Source organism: Hetaerina americana, unplaced genomic scaffold (genome assembly GCF_022747635.1).
Source record: "Hetaerina americana unplaced genomic scaffold, ioHetAmer1.1.p SCAF_3, whole genome shotgun sequence".
NCBI classification, from domain to species: Eukaryota; Metazoa; Arthropoda; class Insecta; order Odonata; family Calopterygidae; genus Hetaerina; species Hetaerina americana.
Genome location: NW_027286874.1, coordinates 48,644,130 through 48,665,175, shown reverse-complemented (window position 1 = coordinate 48,665,175; position 21,046 = coordinate 48,644,130). Strand labels below are relative to the sequence as shown.

Here is a 21,046-nt window from a genome sequence, read left to right as displayed (position 1 = left end):
CTATAGAGAATTAACGTGATCAGTGGTTAAGCGATAGTTTTATCCTCAATTATTGCAATACATGAATAACAATACATATGTATTGCTTACAGTTAGATTGAAGGGATTAGGTGTAATTTTAGGTTAATATGTATTATGTTTCAAATGTGTTTACAATTAAGCACAGCTCTCTTTCTATAGAGCCTTTTCAAAAACTGACTTTATCATCACCAATCTTGGTCTGATATTTTTTTGTTACTTGCCCCCCTTTGGTGTTATGTCTTCTCTTCATATCAGCATTTCTATATTCAAATCATCATTCATTTCTACCATTCTTTGTATTCCCTTTATATGGCATTATATTCTCAATGTGTGCCCTATCTACTGTTTTCTCCATGATTGAATGGTGTTCAGCTGCTTTCTTTCCTCTCCCATGCTCCTTAATACCTCCTCACTTCTCACTTCTAATCAAGTCATCTGATGCTGAACATTCATCACTCTTTGTCACTCTTCAGTAATGAAGGCAGGGTTAAGGGTAACTATACATTTTAGATTACAGGAAAATTTAATATCTTGATCATATTTTACCATTTTAATTGAATAAAGTGCTCATTTGGGTGATGGTTTCTTACATTTAACCCCGATATATTATGCTGTTAACACTAAAAAAGCATAAATAGAATGTAAAGTTTTTCTTTGTAAATATCAATAAAGAATTATATCTCAGCATATACCAAATAATGCTTCCAATGAACATTGTATCATACTCTTAGTAAATCATTCTCATTTTTAAATGGCTGCCCTTAAACTTGAAACAAATAATTTTTCTTTATAAAATAACTTCTTACGTTTAGAGTTTACTGTTTTATTTTCTTGATTGTGAATTCATAAATCTTATAACTTATTGATTATAATGAATTTTAAAAAATTCCAACACTAATCAGCCAATTAGCTTTTTCCAAGTTCATGACAGTATCTGTACATACGTACTTTATGCGGTTGAATACTCCAGATTCTCATTCTGAGCTGAAAATACTTTTAGACTGAAAAGTTTTTCTGCCAAAATGGAACTTACCTTGATCAATGCGCTTAACTTTCTTTCAGAAACTCCTAAACCTAAACCTGAGGCACCACTTTTCATTGAAAGATTCCAAGAACAAACAGTTCCTGAGAAGAGCACTGTACAATTAACAGCCAAAGTTACAGGTTATCCACAACCAGAAATCACATGGTTCAAGTAAGTTCTCCACATTAATTTACAAATACTTATTTTCTTTATGTATTTTATCATATTTCACCTTTCATGACTATCTGAGATTAACACCTAGAAATGCATCACCAGTTAATAAAGTAGGTCCTATAACTCTGTTCATTGTATTGATTAATCAATTGCTTCTAAACAGGAACAACAAACGTTTGAGACCTGCTCATAATGTAAAGGAAATATTTGATGGGGAAAATATCTGTCTAGAGATAACTAATGCTGATGCAGAAACAGACACAGCAGATTACAAGTGTGTTGCTAGCAACCCTGTAGGAAAGGCATCACATGGTGCAAGATTGACTGTAGATGTAACTTCTGCGTAAGTTTATATTTTCTGAATAATGTCATATTTATATCCATATTTTTTTTGACATTGAAAAAACAATAATCAATGATTGGGATGGATTCCATTCCTAGTATTTATATTAAATGCTGATGTGTCTTGGGTTATTACTAATGCATCAAATGTCAAAGTTACAAATAATGGTTAATGGTCCAAGTTATCGATAATATATGAATCACAAATCGTTTTCTTACAGTGCCTTTACAAAGACTTTGAAAAATATGGATGTGGAGGAAAGGTCCACAATGATACTTGAATGTGAAACTTCTCGCACTGTGTTCACCACTTGGTATTATAATGAAGTAGAAATCACTCGAGTTGACCGTAAAGAAACAATAGATGATGGTAGAAAACATCGTCTGATTGTGAGAAATGTTAATCACAGTGATGCAGGAACTTATGCATGTTCATTTAAAAGCAAGAAAACAGAGTGCACTATAAATGTCATTGGTGAGTATAAAAATTTTGCATTTCCAGTGAGGGTATATAATATGTAAAATCTTATTTTAAAGGATACCTGTACCTTTTCAAGTGTGACCTCAATTCATAAGTTTGGTTGTAATATTATTTAGCTAATGGTGTCAGTACCAGAATTAAGATTATAGCTGCATTCAGGCCATAGAGTTGTCTTATGTCATAAAGTTGATATTTCATTCAAGGGCAATGAACCTATCCCACATTGAATGAACATGTCGAATGTTCATCTCATGTCTCATGAACATGTCATATCTCAACTACATCTCATAGTAAACAGCAGCATTTACTGATTGTATTTTGGTGAAAAAGTGAAAAGTCAATTAGATTTAAAAAAGTAGCATACATAGACATATACAATCTTTACTACAATGTGTAATGTCAATGATATAGTTTTAGCCAAAATTGAGAAACAGCATTTGTTGCTCAGTCAAAAGGCCTATTGGAATATATTCTTTACATTCATGACAGATGCTGGTCCCGATTTTGTTCGCCGATTGCATGACTTCGAAGTGAAAGAAAGGGAAATGGCAGTATTAGAAGTAGAATTGTCTGCACCTGAGGCTGAAGTAACTTGGCACAAGGATGGAGAGCAATTGGTGGAGGATGATACACGAGTGGTGTTTGAGAAGGAGGGAACTGTAAGGAAACTCTTGATTCGAACCACATCAGTGCATGATGAAGGGGAGTACACTTGTGTCTTGGGTGAACAGGAATGTACTGCAGAAGTCACTGTAGTTGGTAAGTATTTAGTGAAACAAATTTTAATATTAGAGGTGTATTTGTTAAGCTTTTAAGTAGACTCTAAGTTATCGTGTTTAATGGTACCCTTTACTAGCCTGTTTGCTAGGATTACTCGCTTTAATCCAAATTTTTCTGAATTTCATATATTTTTAAGGAGAAATGTACCATTTGCTGATATATATTGTTAGCTTTAGTTAACATTAGCTTCATATGCTTTCACCTTGTGGTAAATTATTTATTCATCAAATCATTTATATGCATAGAAGCTCTGATTAGTTATTTAAATATTATCATTCAGAGAATTAACCAGCCTACTGGTAATAAAGTATGTAATAATCTAAAATAATAATTATCCACTTAAACAGAACTCCCACCAGAAATCATAACAAAGATGCAAGATGTGACAATTGCCAAGGGAGAAAGAGCTACCTTTGAGGTGGAACTTACCAAGGGAGATGCCCTTGTGAGATGGTTTAAGGATGGGAAAGAATTACAGTTCTCAGAACATGTTCAGCTAGCCATTGATGGAAAGCGTCAGCGTCTCATGATATATGACTCAGTCCTTGAAGATGGTGGCCAGTATTCATGTAGTGTTGGAGATCAGGAATCATCTGCAACATTGAAGGTGGAAGGTAAGTGTAATGGAAATAAGTATACTGTGATTTCATCTCACCTAAAAAATGCAATAAATAATTTGACTATTTTATAAGTATGTAGTGTATAATAGGTATAGCTCCCTCTTATTTATAGATTATACCATTGCAGCTCATGATTCAATTCAAAATTATCATTTAAGCAAAAAAAAAGGTTGTGATAGAAGGGTAGAAGTGGAAGTAGAGATAGGAGGAGAACGGGCATTATATATATTGCATGAATGGGGACAAAAGTATGAAAATATGAAGAAGTAAATCAAGTAGAATGATATAGGACAAAATGGAGTTAAATTGAAAGGAAGTACTTTCAAAGCTTCGGCTGGTGGACAATAGGATAGTACAATTAGTATAGTATCAGGGCCCATATTATACATACCTTTTATAGATACTGCCTATGATATTTTGGTGCCCTTTCACTTTTAAGAATTTAGTTTCATTGAAAATTTCAATGTTGTACTGTTTTGGATTGGAGAGGGTTAGGATAGGAGAGGCCAAAAGGTTCCTTTACTGCCAAGATATCTTAGACCAGTTATATGAAACCAAATTCTATTCAAATGAAGAATATCAGCTACAGATATCAGATTATAAATATAATTACTTGCATTATAAAATTTTTCGTCATGTTTTTTTTATTTAAGCATTGCATTTTCAAGAATCAAAAATGTATTGATTATGTGTGATGTCAAAGTCAGTTATTTGGTGAATGTTAATGATGCTTCTTTAACTACTTGTTCTAATGCTTCTGAACTTGTGTTCATAAATTTTCCATAAAAGAAACTTCTGAAATACAATGAGAGTGGGGGGATCAGAACTTATTGGCATGATTATTGTGATGCTTCTGATTCTGCATATTCAAGTATTCAAGCATCTGGGATTTAATACAAATTTCACAGAGTCCATGCGAGACGTCTTTTGAAGTTAATTCTATTTTTGCTTTCTGTATTATATTAACAATATCTATCTTGAATTTTACTTACCATTAAACATCTTACTTTTATTTTAATTTCATTCAATCATAGAACCTATGATTGATTTCATCACTCGTCTGCCTGATGTGACCTTGGTTCCTCAAAATACCGAGGCTGTCTTCACTGTTGAACTGTCGCGAGAGGATATCGAAGTGAAATGGCTGAGGTAATCATACAAATATATGTATTTTATGATATCTTCAGCAGTGGCAACAATAATGCTATCACAAATTTATTTTTATTCATACATAGGAATGGGAAAAACATCAAGAAATCAGAGAAATACAAATTGGTATCTGAAGGTGCAGTGAAGAAACTTATTGTAACAAACTGTACTCTTGATGATCAAACTGAATATACATGTGTTGCCGTTAATGTTCGTACATCATCCAAATTGAAAGTCGAAAGTAAGTGGATTATAGTATAGATGTGATTTTTTATCGTAAAATTGTCTAATTTTTGTGCTAATATATAACATTTATTATTCATCAGTACTTGAAACTGACCCCAAGATAAACTTAAATACTCTTCAAAAAGAGTTTAGAGTCAAAAAAGGAGAGAATGTCACATTTACTGTTGACTACACAGCCATTCCACCACCAAAAGATGAGTGGTTTGTCAATGGAAAAGTCATTAAAAAGTCAAATCGGGTAAGTATTATAACATTCTCTGTAAAAAAACAGCAAAAATTTAACCTACTGTCTCAAAATGTTGACTGGCTGAAAGTAATAATCCATTATGTCCTTAGGTGTCACAAACTCTTTCTGAGAGTTCAGCCAGTTTAACCATAAACAAAGTGGAAGATGTTGATGCTGGTTCATATCAAGTGAAACTTAAAAATAATTGTGGGGAAGCCTCTGCAGATTTAACATTGATAATTTTGGGTAAGTTGTCTTTAAATTTAGATGCATGTGTGTTGTAATCAGAGGAGGTAATTAAATGAGGGAAAAATTTTCACTGGTTATTTAGACAGTATGCATTCAAATTAATATGTTATTTATGTTTTGCTCAAATACATGGTATTGTGTAAAATTAGATCACATACTTAGGTAAATTGCCTTTTTAAATTCCTTAGTAAAAACCATAGTGTAAACTCATGCGTAAATATTTCTGAAATCATTTTGTATTCAATTGATTCATATTGAACACCCCATTCCTGCAAAAGCTGATGTGTTGCTTCTCTTCACCTAATGAGTATCGTTATAGTATGTGCTAAAATAAAAAAAAATAAAACAAACACCTCAAGTGACCCATTCTCTTGCAAATCTACTTTAATGAGGGATGGCAAACATGCTCAAAATATCCTTACACCCAAGTGCCATTTTATCTAACCCAATTTTTATGTGTCTGAAAAGAATAAGTAGTATTAACTCAGACTTTAGAAGAGTCGTATATGCTTTTTGGTCCTCTTCAGCTTGTTGAAAAAAGAGGTTTCCATGATATTTTAAATGTGTATGTATGAAGCTGTGAGAACTTTATTTTTATCTTGTAAAACTTATTTCACCTGAGGACAAATGCTAAAATGTCCATAGTCATCTTATAAAAATCTATTTTAACTTTGCAGAGACCCCAAGTCAGCCAGGTGTTCCAGAAATGATAGAAACAGTGGATGACAGTCTTACATTGCACTGGAAGGCACCAGAAAAAGATGGAAACTCTCCTATTATTAATTACATTTTGGAATACCATGATAAAGAGAACTTTTCGTGAGTTATTATTCAGCTTCAGTTTCATTTTTACCTTTAATTCCTACATATTCAATAAAATGTATAGGTTTGTGATTAATGATGTTGTTTCTACACATATATTTGCATATCATGCCATTAATACTGATGTACATATAGCTATATTATTAATATCAAAAACGATTACATATCTTATGATTGCTATGCACCTGAAAAGAACTAATGGAAGTGGTATTTTTTGTAATAATTTTGCTACTCCAATCCCTTCTTAGGCTAATCTAAGATTTAAAAAAAACTGTGGGAAAACAAAATTAGTATGGAGGTATACATTATATACAGGTATGTCCTGAAACTGAAATTCTCCCTATGGCCCTTTATTTTTCAGGTGGAGCACGGTGAATGAAGGCTTCTCAATTGTTGACACTGCTCACCGAGTTACAGGGTTGGATATTCGAAAGGAGTATATGTTCAGGGTAACAGCAGTAAATGAAGTTGGTCCTAGTCCTCCGTCACACAACACTAAATATATTCCAGTAGGTACTCCCATTCCAGTTGAGCCACCTTCCATTCAAGAGCCTCTTAAAGGCACGGTAATTGGTCTCAACCAAAGTGTAACATTGTCATGTGTCATTGGAGGTGTGCCAACACCAGAGATCAAATGGTAAGTAGAAATAAAATATATTGAAAATAATAGTTTAGACCATATCTAATTTAAGTGTAGTGAATTTGGTATTTTACCATCAATAAAGCACGTTTTCATTGAAATAAAATGCCTCTTACTATTTTTATATTCTGTGAGTAATTTCAAATAATTTTCTTGAAATTTCCCAGGCTCAAGGATGGGCAAAAAATAAAAACAAAAACTATGACTTATGAGAATCGTGTTGCTAAATACATTATTGCTAAAACATCTGAGAATTCCACTGCAACATATACTTGCCAGGCAAGAAATACTGCTGGATTTGCTGAGACATCTTGTCAGCTTGTCGTTCAAGGTAAATAAGTTCCTTTTTAGTGAATTAATTGATGTATTGATTTTGGAAACTCATTCTTAACATTAATTAAAGACTTATTTAATAATTGAAGTTTTCAAAAGATAAGTTACTGGGAAATCTGTGAAAAGGAAGGAATCACTGGAAGAGTAGTAGCAATCAACCCGATATGATAGCATTTTTCATGAACTGTACCAGGTTTATTCCATTATTTTTATTAGGATCCTGAATATTTTATTTTCACAACAAATAGCTATTATTTATTTAGACATTACTTCTGGGTTAAAAAATAGTCATCATCCAGGTTATATTTTCATTGTAATATAATTCAATTTTCTTTTTGATTGATAAGTAAGCATTACAAAGTAGCGTGATTAAAGAAATGAAGTTCATTAAAATTCAGTGAACTAATTTTTAGACATTAAAGTAGTTTGAAGTTCTTTTCAAGGGTTCCAGAGCAAAAAAAATCATTTTTAAGATTTCACACTAATTTCCAGCAGTTTATCACGGATTGAATATAATGGTGAAATGACCAAAAACATGAAAATGCCTTTCCTTGGTTATTGTAATGCAGCTTATTCACCTTTATTAGAAATTGTATCATGCAATTTTGACTTAATTACTTAACCCCTTCATTTTATTGTGTTGAATGTATTTTATTGATTATTATGTGCATTGGATTCTTTATGAAATTCTTTTAGGATATTAAAAAATAATGATTTTTCCTCAACAGAGCCTCCCACAATTGAGGTGGAAGAAATCTTAAGGTCACAAAAGCTCAAAGTTAAGGAACAATGGAAGATTGAAGTGAAGTTTACTGGGTATCCTAAGCCTACTGTTTCATGGATTCGAGATGGGCATCCAGTGGAGTCCAACAAGCACTGCTCAATTTATACAGATGAAACCTCTTCAACAATAGCAATTTATTCTCTTGAAAGAAATGATACTGGAGTGTACACCATAAAAGTCATCAATTCAGCAGGTTCAGCATCTGCAGATCTCTCACTTCGAGTCATAGGTAGGTGTCTTATTTGTGCTAATGGCACATTCATAAGAAAATGTATTAGATATTTATTAGATAGTGATCTTGCTTTTTGTCTGACTGATGCATTTTATGCTTCATAGATTATAATTTGGACCCTATTGAGCATTTCTCTTTTTAATTTAATTTTTAGGAAACATTAATCTTTTAATCTTACTCTGATTTTCTTTTACTTCCCCTAAGATAATTGTTTACCTATGGTGTATCCAGTACTGTGTACCTACCGTAGGTATTGATGTCAGTGGAAAACTTTTCATTTAAGAAATAGTAGTGCATTTATTTTAAGGAAGTTTTTCAATTTGACTTTCCTGTAATTGATATTTATTTGCCATCCCATCTCTCAGCCTAAGTTTTCATGTTTAAAATATAAGTGCATACCTGTTTTCACTTCCTCAACTCCTACAAGCTTTCTTCCTTTGCAAATATATAGCTGATTAAGCTCTGTGAGTGTGCAAATGTCAAATACTTAAAAAGATCTCTGAGAACCATGCCAGATGGCTGGAACTCAGCGTTAAAATTGTTGCTTCTTAGTGCTTATTTAATGCCATGTTTATAGGAAATAGAAGCTTACTTTTTTTCCTTTTTCTGGTAAACATTTGAGTTCATGCTGTGTTTATTTGATATACACTGCTTCTTATATCGCTTTTTTGTTAATTGTTCCTTTATTGCAGTAGCGCAATAGACTAATTGTTTTTACTTTCAAATAGATGACACACTTCGAAGGAGTAAATCTCCATCTGTGCAGGAAGCCATTGGTAATGAATTCATTTGCTTTGCTTTGTGTATGTTCATACCCCTCTGTGTGTCTTTAATGACATGCCATTTTCATCTAACTTTGTGATATTTTAGAATTGTGTTTTTGTGGGTGAAAAATAGGCTCCCTCCAAATTTATTATGCAGTGAATGGTATAAAATATGTTAATAAGCTTATTTACTTGTACGAGGGTCATCCGGAAAGTAGTACCCGTTCGTGAAATAAAGACACAAAAGTAAATATTAACAAACATAAAAAATTTTATTTGAAAGAGGATACTTTAAACTACTTCTCAACATAATCTCCAAGCAAATTAAGGCATTTGTCATAACGTGTGACAAGTTTCTGTATTCCTGCTGCATAGTCCTTCGCCGCCAGCTCATTGAGATACGCGAGGGACCCATCTTGCACAAATTTTTGCATAATGCAGATGGTGTTTAACAATTTCATGAACAATTGTTCGAGAAACATTGGGAAAATGCTCACAGATGTCATCAATTGTGACGCGCCGATCGTTCCTCACGAATTCGTCAACTGAGCTCACCAGTTGGTCTGTAATGACAGACGGTCTCCCCGAACGCTCATCGTCGTGTGTGTTCCCCCTCCCCATGTTGAAGTTGCGACACCACCGCCGAACAGACGACTCGTCCATTACATTGTCTCCATACACCTCCTTTAATTGGCGATGAATATCACATGGGCGAACGTTTCTTGCATTGAGGAATTTAATCACTGCCCTCACTTCACAACTGGCGGCGTTCTCAATTTTTTTAAACATTGTAAACAATCACAGAAACAACACAGGCAATGCTAGCGTCACGCAACTTGGCTCAGAGAAGGCAGACAAGCCACTGAAGCTATCTGACCTCGTCCAGCGGCTACTCGCGTCGTCAGCACTTCATGCGGCACGAACGGGTACTACTTTCCGGATGACCCTCGTATGTTACAACTTGCAATGGTGGTCACTGATGCATATCTGTATTCAAATCAAATAAACTTGTGCCACATACACATTACACAATAAGCTAGCCATAGATTTATTTTTGCACAATAATTTATGCAAATAAAATGTATGATCCTTCTTTATTGAACATTTTTTAGAAAATTTTATCATGATTTTATAGAATGTTATAGACTTTTGAATATTTTTGGTAGAGCTATTTCTCCTGAAACTGTAGTTCAAGCTGAACCTAGTCCTGTTTGCTAACTGTAATTTGCAGTAATAAGATAAAAATTTTAAAACTTAACTCTATCAGACATATGACTGACAGTGAAAGTGAATTTATCCAGGTTATCTACTGGCCACAGAGATTTTATAAAACCTCTCTCAGCCATATGGTTGGGCTTTCACATAAGGTATTCGTAGAGAGAAAAGAGAAGACTGAAGAACCTACTTCTTAAAAGTTCAAGCCCAAACCTGTAGAATTTATGAAGGATCTCAGGTTTTCCCAGCGTATGGTATTCAAGAAGTTCTCTCGGGTTTCCCACCGGGTCAGATTGCAGTATACCGACATTTCAAAGGCTGACTCTGCCATCGTCTTCAGGGTGAAGTCATCATCTTCACCCCGAAGACAATGGCAGAGTCAGTCTTCGAAATGTCGGTGTACTGCAACCTGACCCGGTGGGAAACACGAGAGAACTTCTTGAAAACTGTAGAATTTAGTTTCAGATAGTCCCCTTGGTAACATACCTGTGGATCAAATGGTAGACGTAACATACCCAGATGTAAAAACTTGCATATGGTTTTGAATATTGTCCTGAAAATTTCGTTTACCTGTTCAAACCGCTGTCTCCAGGGTAAGAGCAGTTAATAAATGATGAATAATGGGAGTGAGAGTACACAGGAGGGCAGAGAAGTCTGGAATTTGATATGAGGGTTAAAGGGCAATATAAAATTAGAATGATATTGATGCATGGATTGAGCATGGATTTGAATGGCGAAGGGCAGGAGGGGAAAATTTTTAAATCATTCAATTTAGTCCAGAATGTTATCAAGTTATGAAAGGCCAAATATGGGTTTGTTCTAGTGTTTTGATTTGATGGGACTGTAAAAAGATAATACAAGATAGATACTTGAATTTCAAAAGCGTCAAAGTCCAAATTGTGGATAGATGCGTGTTTGAAAGATTGATAACAATAATTGGGGAGGAGGGATTGAAGAACAGTCAGGGTTTCTAGGGGTACAGGAAGAGGCAATAAGGGATGAAAGGAGTTTGAGAATATTTACTTGGAGAGGGATTCTTTTACAGTTGCAAGTAATTATTGGGATATTTAGGGTAGGAGCGATTAAGAAAGGGATGTTGCAGTTTTAAGAATATGTTGAGCAAGCTGGTGACAGTTACTAACATTGCTATTGGTTGGATTGCGGATAAGCGATTTTAGAGCTAGGTATTGCACTGTGAAAGATCATATTTTTAGATGTGAGGTATGGAGTAAGAACTGTTTGTTGTGTAGAATGACATAAATCAAGATCTCCACAAGATAATATGGAGGAATAAATTTTGTTTCATAAGATCATAATTTAAATCTTAGAAGTTCAGTGCATATGGACTTACCCTGTTCCTGGAGTAAATGTGAATTCCAAAATATGTACCTGATATCTAAAATTGAGGTTATTCCTGATATGTGTACTTCCTTATTCTACCCTTGGGTTTAATCACGGTGATTGTGTTTATTAGCCCTTCATTTAATATATTGGGAAGTTCAAACTCCCTCTCCCTACTGTCTATTCTGAGATGAGCACCACCCCCTTTCCAGCCCCCTCGAGATGCATGTATTCTGACATTGTTGCCCTTAATCATTACTATGATCCCCTTAACCTTGTGACTATTATTATGTGATTATAATATTTCATTTCAAGTCAGCATACATTAGAAAACATTTGTACTGATTTTATAAAGTTTATACTCTGCTACTTTTGAGTATTATCGCATAAATTACATGAATGTGCAAGCCCCATTTTTCTGATGAACAGAAACAAATGCATTTTGAAGGACTGATACCAGTGCAATATTTCTTGCAAGACTCACTGGATCAAAGGACATACCACAACTTCAACTAATATAATTTATGAAAAGGTGCTCTTTTATGGCATGTGATGGAATTAATTGATAGCAGTGCTGATATTACAGATAATGCAATAACTGAGGGCCCTCCCAAGCTGGACCCATTGACACTTGTGCTCTTCAGATAGTCAAATGAGCAGGCCTGCTCCTGAGTACAAACAGACACTAAGCTTAAGTATAGATATAATTCAATATTATGGTAGAAAGAATGGGCTCTTATTGATGCTCTATATTATATTATATATTTTCTTAGTACCCTGCAAGCCACTGCTAGGGTGTGTGGCAGAGGGTGATTACACAATACTTATTTTGACCCGAATAGTTTTTACCTTGCTGTGATCAGACGTTATTCTGATCCTTTATCATTTGTTGAAAAAATGACATCTTAAATCTATCTGTTCTACACTTAATCTCTCTAATTTTAATGATATCATTTCACCTCCCTTAGTATGATGGGGTAATAATACATTTTGAACATCATTGCTAAAGAGATATCCTTCCAATTTATGCTAGAGATTTAATCTGTTATTTAATGTTCACGCTGTGAGTGAAACCCAGCATAGTTCCTCTAATAATTTTGATACCCCACTCATTTTATCATAGCAACATTTTACAAATCTGGCTCTTCTATGCTGCACACAATCCAATTCAGCAATCAATCTAACTTCATTAGGATTCCATGTACTAGCAGCATATTCTAAATGAGGTCTAACCAGAGAAAGATAAAATTTCACTTTAACCCTTTCATCACATCTCATTTCACACATCAGTACTCTTATAATATTGAGAAGTGCAGGAGAATGCACCCTTTTTATCAATTATTTTCAACCCTTTTGGCCTGACAGAAATACAATCTCTCTCCCACAGCCAAACTTTCCATCTACCCCACACACTTGCACTGCTAGAAGGTGCTATATTTGGGTTAGCAAAAGTTTCTGTCACTCAAGAATTTATTATTTGTTGCCATTTATATATTATAATATCTTCTTGAAAGCAGAAAAATACTCATATCATGAAGTACCCAACTGTTTGAAATACATTTTTCATTGGTCATCCAACAAATAATAAATATATTGAGTGTTCCACCTATAATTCTTTCAATTAATTGCTAATGGTGGTAATTTTTGCAGACAAACCTGCCAAACCTGAGGGCCCAATGGTCATCAAGGAAATAAAAAGTGAATCTGTCACAATTGCCTGGAAGCCACCGGTGGATGATGGTGGCATTGATATTTATAAATACTCTCTTGAAAAATGTGATTTAGAGAAGAAGGTTTGGATGAAGGTAAGTGAACATTTTAAGCTGAAAAAAATCAATAATCTGTTGGACAAATGGCATTAACTCCTTGGTTAAATGTAATGTGTATTATATAGAGTACGCAGTTGACTTTGTTGAGTAAGGTAGTGAATTTTTTCAACAAATCATTCAGTCACCTGCAGGTACAACCTCAGAAAATGTTGGCACATGTATGCTGAACATATACAAGGCTTCATCCCAACCGTTTATGTATTCAACCTCACATTTTACAGTTTTAAATACTCTTAATAATTCACACAACTGCAATTTCATTTCATTAACTACATAATAATATCATAGAGTATGACTGTTAAATCTGAAGTCATTTATAAAAACCTTAAGTAATATTAAATCTTAAGCAATAGTAAACCTTAAGTATTACAACTATTAAGCAATAAAAACATACATAAGAATTGATTTTGGATGCTGTCACTTATGTGTTTAAATATTAGATTCAGTAAATACTATGAAACACTATAACATGCACATGAGAAATTCATTTTTCCTATCTTGTCATATGGGAAATATTTCAGGCAATCAGGATTTTTCCTCAAGGTGTTTTGATGAGGTATGACCTATCACAATTGTTATAAAAATATCTTTTTGGAATCAACAATTTTCAATTCATTTGCTAGGAATGTAGAGTAGAGCTTCTTTTTACAGGGCTCAGTGCAATAAGTATACATGGGCTCATATAAACCCTGAACGTCATCTGTTTATTTTTACTATGTAATTACTTTCATTAAATTCCAGTGAAGACACTTACCTTTCACATTAAAGATAAATTTTAGTGAGCATTTGAATGTACAAACATTATTTATTTCCATCCTTTCTGCATTTAAAATTAAATTCTTAGTATTTATAAAAATTCCATTTTTATATGAACATTTTTATGGGCTAATAAGTGTTCGTAATAGATTCCAATTATGCCAATTTTTGCTGTGACACTATTTCAATTGCACCGTTAAGCTAGCACATTCATATATTTTAGGTTACCTGTGCTTTGGTGCATGATTACTACTCTAAGACATATATCAACGTAGAAATAATGGTTTAAATAAAGCAATGCAAACACAGTCCAGACCTTTGAAACCATTTAAGCTATGCAATTGAAACCACATTTTTAAATTACGATATTGCAGATTTTTATGGATGGGCGTGTAGTATTCAATTAGAAATGAAGCTGTACCACATCAATGAAAATGTAAAATGAATAAACAAGCTCTTCTTTTGCCAAGTATGTACCTAATTCCCTTTAAAGCTTCTCTTGTGCTGGCTGGGAGAAGTGCTGCTATTGTCTTCGATTTCATCCTCCAGCTGTATGCCAATAAAACATCACATAGAATACAAAAAGCTGTAGTAGAACACAAACGTTAACTGTGTTAAAAAACTAGGTAAATTAATAAAAATGAATTTTATTATTTTTACTCAACTGTTTGAGTTTGTATTACAGGTTGCCGATATCCAAGGGGACATTACGTCTTATTCAGTTCAACGTTTAAAAGAGGGGTCGGAGTACATGTTTAGAGTATTTGCTGAAAATCCTGTTGGAGTATCTGAAGCATTAGAAAGTGATCCAGTTACGGTCAAGTGCCAATTCGGTAAGTACAGTGTTGAATAATGTCCCTAGTGATTCATACATGAGGTATGTAAATATGACCACAAATTGAACTTATTTCGTCATGGAATTCAAATTGCCGTATGTTCCCATCGATAACGCGCGCGTTATCTATACAAAAATGTTCAGATGATCGAAAAAATGACGATGCGCGTTATCTAACGAAAATTGAAAAAATCCAAACAGACGTTTTAACACACACTATATATTATTTGTACCGGCATATATATATGCCTGTATAAACAAACGTATAATTACTTTTATTTCTTCCGATGAAGACGGGCCTGAATTCCGTCGCATTGATCAAGAAATAACGTGTGAGTGATCTTTTTAAGTGTTCTTATGTTGTTTGTTGCTGTCCAAGTTTGTTATTCAACACTTCCGTGTTACTTCGACGAAATCATATATATATACATACATATATATATATATATATATATATATATATATATATATATATATATATATATATATATATATATACATATATATATATATATATATATATATATATATATATATATATATATATATATATATATACATACATACACACACACACACACACCGATTCGCGGCATCTATACACGTTCAAGATAACTATGAAGCCTTCGGCGCGCGGTATCTATACGAATTCATGATAACTACAAAGTTCTGGGTGCGTGTTATACATAAGGTGTGCGTTATCGATTGGAAAATACGGTAAATGGGAACTATAGAGTCTATATTTATATTTAGCTATCAATTGAGGATTATAATGCCTGCATTGCTTCTTCGAAGAATTTATTGATATAATTATGTCATTAGTTTTATTTCATGATTGTAGTAAATAATTGTCTGCCTTTAATGTGCACTAGTGAAACTTAATAGATAAATTTAAATTTTATGATGAATGAAAAAATATCAAGAAAAAGATATTTATTTGTAACTCTAATGCCCTTTTACAATATTGGCGCAAAGAAATTAATAAACAGTTAAAAATGTTAGGTAGTCAGCACATTGTTTTCTCAATGGTTTTCCTTATGATTATTGAAGGTAAGGATAGCATTTAATAATGGAGGCTAACACAATGCATGGCTTAGGTCTCTTAAAAATTTTTGTTTGTGCCTCTGCTAGGTGAAATGAGTGATCATTTTTAGAATCATCTCTTCTTATAATTTATTCTAAAATACATGTATAGTTTTTTAGAAATCTCTTTTCTTCTGGAATAGGATTTATTTGGCATTTTTCCTATTATAGAGAATGAGTAATTTGAAAGAATATCAGTACTAAAGTGACAAGCGTTTCTATTCAAAAGATTTGTAAAAACACCAAAGATCCACGTATGACTTCTTTTTTATGGCAACGACTATAACATTTTCTGATTGTTTTCAATTTTTTCTGGAGAAATACAGAAAACACAGACCGCAAATAGAAAATTCGATGCTTCAACCATATATTGGTTCAACCACAAGAACTTGATTCTTTCATTTTATATGAGAAAAGTAAAATGATGCTTAGTGGAAATTTGTATCTGTATTCTTTGAAATTTCCAGATCTCCTGCTCTTTTTAAACTTTATATTTTTGGTTGAGTCTACACCACATGTTGAAATGTTAATTTTTAATTATTCAAAATCTTATGAATATCTTGTCTAACACTGTTAAACAGAAAATTACATGCTGCTCAGGATAAGTTTTTCAGTATTATAATAAAAAAAAATGGATCCCAGACATGTGGACTGGCATCCAGTAAATGTTCATGGTGCTTCAGATATGTAAATATTTCTGTTGAAATATTGAAGTTGATTTATTTCATGAAAACAATATGTTCCACTACATGGAGAAAGTAGAAATGAGAAATGTTTAGAGGTGAGGGACACCTGAGGATGCCTTTAAATTAAAATATAATTAAGTATAGATACATATTTAGAGTAAGGTTCAGTTCATCGCCCACTTGTGATCACCTCTAAACTAATTTAACAATATACAATCAGTTAAAATTGCTTCAAATGTATATATACAAATTGAGTTCTTCTGGCTAATAAATTTTTATTATCACATTTACTAACTTCTTTGAAATCTGTATTCTTTTAGACAAACCCACTCCTCCTCGCGGACCATTTGAAGTATCTGGGATGAATCATTCTTCTCTCACACTGAAGTGGCAACCACCCGAATGGGATGGTGGTACCCAAATATTGGAGTACCTTGTTGAGAGGCGAGAGGTTGGCAAAAAGGCATGGCAGAAGGTGGGGACCACAGATAATGGCAACATTACCAGCATCCAAGTTACTGGTTTGAAGATAAATATAGCATACCACTTTAGAGTAACAGCTAGAAATGAAGTTGGTTCAAGTATTCCATATTCACAAGAAGAGTCTATCACTGTTGGAAAGAGGATAAGTAAGTTTATTCATATACTTTTTATTTTGACAATATTCTTCCTCTTTGTATCTTAATTAATATGTTGATTCATCAAATTATTTATTGTTAATATTATATTTTAAATTATTACATAATTATTAAGTATTTTCCTGGTGATTTTATTTTGTATTTATTTTATTGGTAAGTTTAGTTCTTATAACTGATATTTTGGATATTTATTCACTGTAATGAATTCACATGTGTATTGTGAATGATCCCTGTGATTTAACAGATGATTGTTCAAGTTCTTTATTCTTTTAATAGCAATTTAAACTTTGAGTTCATGTTTCCTAGAGACAATACAAAATAATAATATGAACATTTGAAAGAAAAGCAACCTTATTTTTGTAGGAATGCTTCCAAAAGTGCTGTACCATGAATTAAATATGCATATTTTGTCATTGGGTGGAATTTTAAAATTGAAATCAAACCAGTCTTCTGGATGAATATATATAGTTCTGTCTTGAAAACTCATTAAAATTATTACTTTCTTATAGCTGCACCATCTCCTCCAACATCCTTGTCAGTGTCTGATATAACAAGCCGCAGTGCTACAATCCAATGGGGACCACCTTTAAGCACAGGAGGAGCTGAGCTTACAGGTTAGTCAATTAATGACTCTTCTGTAATCAATTCATTATGTATAAAAATATTTGTCTGTGTATGTACATTTCTATAGCCGCTTTTGTTGACTTGGTTAAATTATTTATAAATATGCATACAGCTTATTAATATGTATATAAATATAAATGAATAAATAAATAAATAAATAAATAAATATATATATATATATATATATATATATATATATATATATATATATATATATATATATATATATATATATATATATATATATATATATATGCAGGGATGGCACAATAGAACACAAATAGAATAGCAACATTTAAAAGGCCTCTCACATGGTAAATTGTTTGAGCTTTCGGCCTTCTCCAAGGCCTTATTCAAGTAAGACTGAAAATATGCTGGAGAGGGGAAAGGGGTATGGGCAGGGAGGGGAGGTGTGGTGCAGGGAATGCTGGGAGGGAAATTAAAGATGGCAGTTAAGGGTGGGAATTCTGAAAGATCAGAAAGCTAATATATACGCGGATTCTCGAGTTCTCACCTCTATATTGGTGGCTGAATCGGGTAGGGATTCTAGGATGCTAAGAGCAAAACACTGGTCGAATGAAAGGCTGTGGGAATTGGCGTGTAAAGGGATAGGAAGAGAAGAGAGAGAGGCAGAATTGCAGGAGTACCGGTGATTGTTCATTCAAATGGATAAGGGGGTAATGCATTCGCCTATGTAAAAGGAAGTGCAATGTTTGCATAACAAAAGATAAATAATGTTTTTTGAGAGGCAATTAGCATGGGAACGAGGTGAGGGGGCAATGAGGGGATGCAGGGAGAGGGGAGTAGATCTAATAAGTAGACAAGTTTTACATCGGGGGCGGTTGCAAATAGGGTAACTATTAGGAAATTTGTCACTGGGGGGCGCCAAAGGGTTGGTAGATCTCAGAAGGTTTTTGAGATTGGCAGGTCGTCTGTATGCGATAGATGGGCATTGGGGTAGTAAGGATGAGGTCGCGTCATTGTCATGTAAAATTGGAAACAGTTCTTTAAGGAAGGTTTTCAGTCTGTGTGATGCGGGGAAATAGGTGGTGCAAAGGTTGAGTCCTGCGTCAGATGTGGACTTGTTTTTATGTGGTGTGTGTGGTCGGGTAGAGCGGTGGATTTTATTTTGTGGGAGCTTTTCTGGGTAACCGCGTTTGAGGAGTGCAAGATGTAGATTGTCAAGGTATTTATTGAGAGTGGCTGTGGTGTTGCAAATTCAGTGTCCGCAGATAGAGAGAGAGTTAGGAATTGAGCGTTTCGTGTGTTGAGGATGACAGCTTGTGTGGTGTAGGTATTGCTGATGGTTATTGGCTTTGATGTGTACTGAAGTGGCGAATTTATTGTTTTGAGGTGAGATGTTTGTGTCAAGAAAGGCGATGGTAGAGTCTGAAATGGAAGAGGTGAATTTAACAGTGAAAGATGAATTTAAGGCAGTTAGGAAATTATTGAGAGACTCAGAGCCATGTGTCCAGAGAATAAAAATGTCGTCTATGTAGCGAACCCAGAAAAGAGGTTCGAAGGGTTGCTGTGACAGGAAAGTCTCTTCGAGATGCCCATGAAGAGATTGGCATATGATGGTGCCATCCTCGTTCCCATCGCTGTGCCTTTGATAGATAGATAGATAGATAGTGGTCTTTATTTGGGTGAAATTGAGACCAAATGGTCCCTTCTTCCATTTAACCCATCGTCGTATACATATTATATTAGGCATTAAACTTATAGTTACATTCATAAGTACACATAAATACATATAGACAGACATCAATTCATTTAGCACAGATTTGCACATCGAAAAGAAAAAAGTATTTATATATACACACACACGTACACATCCGTACACATACATACACATACACACACATACATATATATATGCATACACATACCTACACATATACATACATATCCACACACACATACATATACACATACACACATAAACATACATACATACACATACATAAATACATTCAAAATTACACACATATACACCCATACATACATACATATACATATATAAATTAAGAATACACCTACATACTATATACTCAAATTAAATGACAGTGAAGATGGAGTACAATAAAATGAGGAAAGCCTAAGCAAAGAATGAGGTTTGTGGGAAAAGCTAGGGAGAGCGTGGCATTGCTCAACTAGCAAAAACCCAGGCAGGAAAAACACCCACGAAGAGAAGGGGGGTGTGAAAAACCTGCGAAAACCCTATTAATTAGAGGAAAGATACATGTACATTGTAACAATCATTTTTACATAGTATACATATTAGTGCCTTTGGTCTGTAGATTAAATCAATTTTGGAAAGAGAATGCATTTTTAGTCAGGACAAAAGTGACAAGATTGAGGAGAAATTCAGTCGAGGGGTGCTGGGGTAGGGGGCATAGAGAAAGATAATGCCGGAGAGGGGATAATCCTTCTGCATGGGGAATAGATGTATAAAGCGAAGTAACGTCAATGGTGGCCATAAGTAGGTTAGGTGTGGATGGAATAGAGACAGAATTTAGATGGTTGAGGAATTGGTATTAGTCTTTCGTGAAGGAGGGCAAGGAGAGTACAAGTGGTTGTAGGTGATGGTCAAGGAATGCGGAGATTCTTTAGGTGGGAGCATTGTAACTGGAAACTATAGGACAACAGGGGATGTTGGGTTTGTGTATTTTTGGGAGGAGATAAAACTGGGATGTTCTGGGGTTTGGGGGTGAAAGTAGGGATATGCCTTGGGAGGTGAGGCCTTCTTGTAGTCCGGCGTGGAGGAGAAAAGACCCAATTTCGGTTTGAAAAGTATGTGTTGGGTTTTTGGTGAGAGTGGTATAGGTAGATGTATCGTTCAGGTGAGCGAGGGCTTTGGAAATATAATCATTGGTGTTTAGAATTACAACAGAGGAGCCTTTATCGGCGGAGGTGACAATGATGTTGGGATTGGAGTGCAGGGTTTTTAGGGCATGATGTTCGTTCGTGGAGAGGTTATTTTTTGGTCTGAGATGTTTTCTGAAGGATTGATTGGAAACTTTTTCGATAAGGAGACGAAAAAAATTTCGACAGGATGGTTACTAGAAAGGGGTTTTGGGTTGTGTGTGTGTGTATATATATATATATATATATATATATATATATATATATATATATATATATATATATAT

The 21,046-nt window shown here is 34.0% G+C and overlaps 1 protein-coding gene across 7 annotated transcripts in view; it reads left to right on the top strand.

Annotated features, from left to right (window-relative positions):
• sls (sallimus) overlaps positions 1-21,046 on the top strand; it is a 249,950-nt gene that overhangs the window by 216,500 nt on the left and 12,404 nt on the right. For 6 of the 7 annotated variants that reach the window (XM_071587293.1, XM_071587296.1, XM_071587295.1 and 3 more), the window contains 18 exons: positions 1,084-1,216; positions 1,383-1,562; positions 1,783-2,036; positions 2,532-2,801; positions 3,170-3,436; positions 4,477-4,591; positions 4,678-4,832; positions 4,918-5,075; positions 5,174-5,309; positions 5,990-6,131; positions 6,496-6,771; positions 6,942-7,105; positions 7,836-8,120; positions 8,852-8,899; positions 13,094-13,248; positions 14,714-14,861; positions 16,953-17,261; positions 17,780-17,884. In XM_071587293.1, the coding sequence (XP_071443394.1) occupies positions 1,084-1,216; positions 1,383-1,562; positions 1,783-2,036; positions 2,532-2,801; positions 3,170-3,436; positions 4,477-4,591; positions 4,678-4,832; positions 4,918-5,075; positions 5,174-5,309; positions 5,990-6,131; positions 6,496-6,771; positions 6,942-7,105; positions 7,836-8,120; positions 8,852-8,899; positions 13,094-13,248; positions 14,714-14,861; positions 16,953-17,261; positions 17,780-17,884 (3,300 nt within the window). The remainder of the gene's footprint in view (positions 1-1,083; positions 1,217-1,382; positions 1,563-1,782; positions 2,037-2,531; positions 2,802-3,169; positions 3,437-4,476; positions 4,592-4,677; positions 4,833-4,917; positions 5,076-5,173; positions 5,310-5,989; positions 6,132-6,495; positions 6,772-6,941; positions 7,106-7,835; positions 8,121-8,851; positions 8,900-13,093; positions 13,249-14,713; positions 14,862-16,952; positions 17,262-17,779; positions 17,885-21,046) is intronic. The other variant, XM_071587291.1, reaches the window with a different exon arrangement.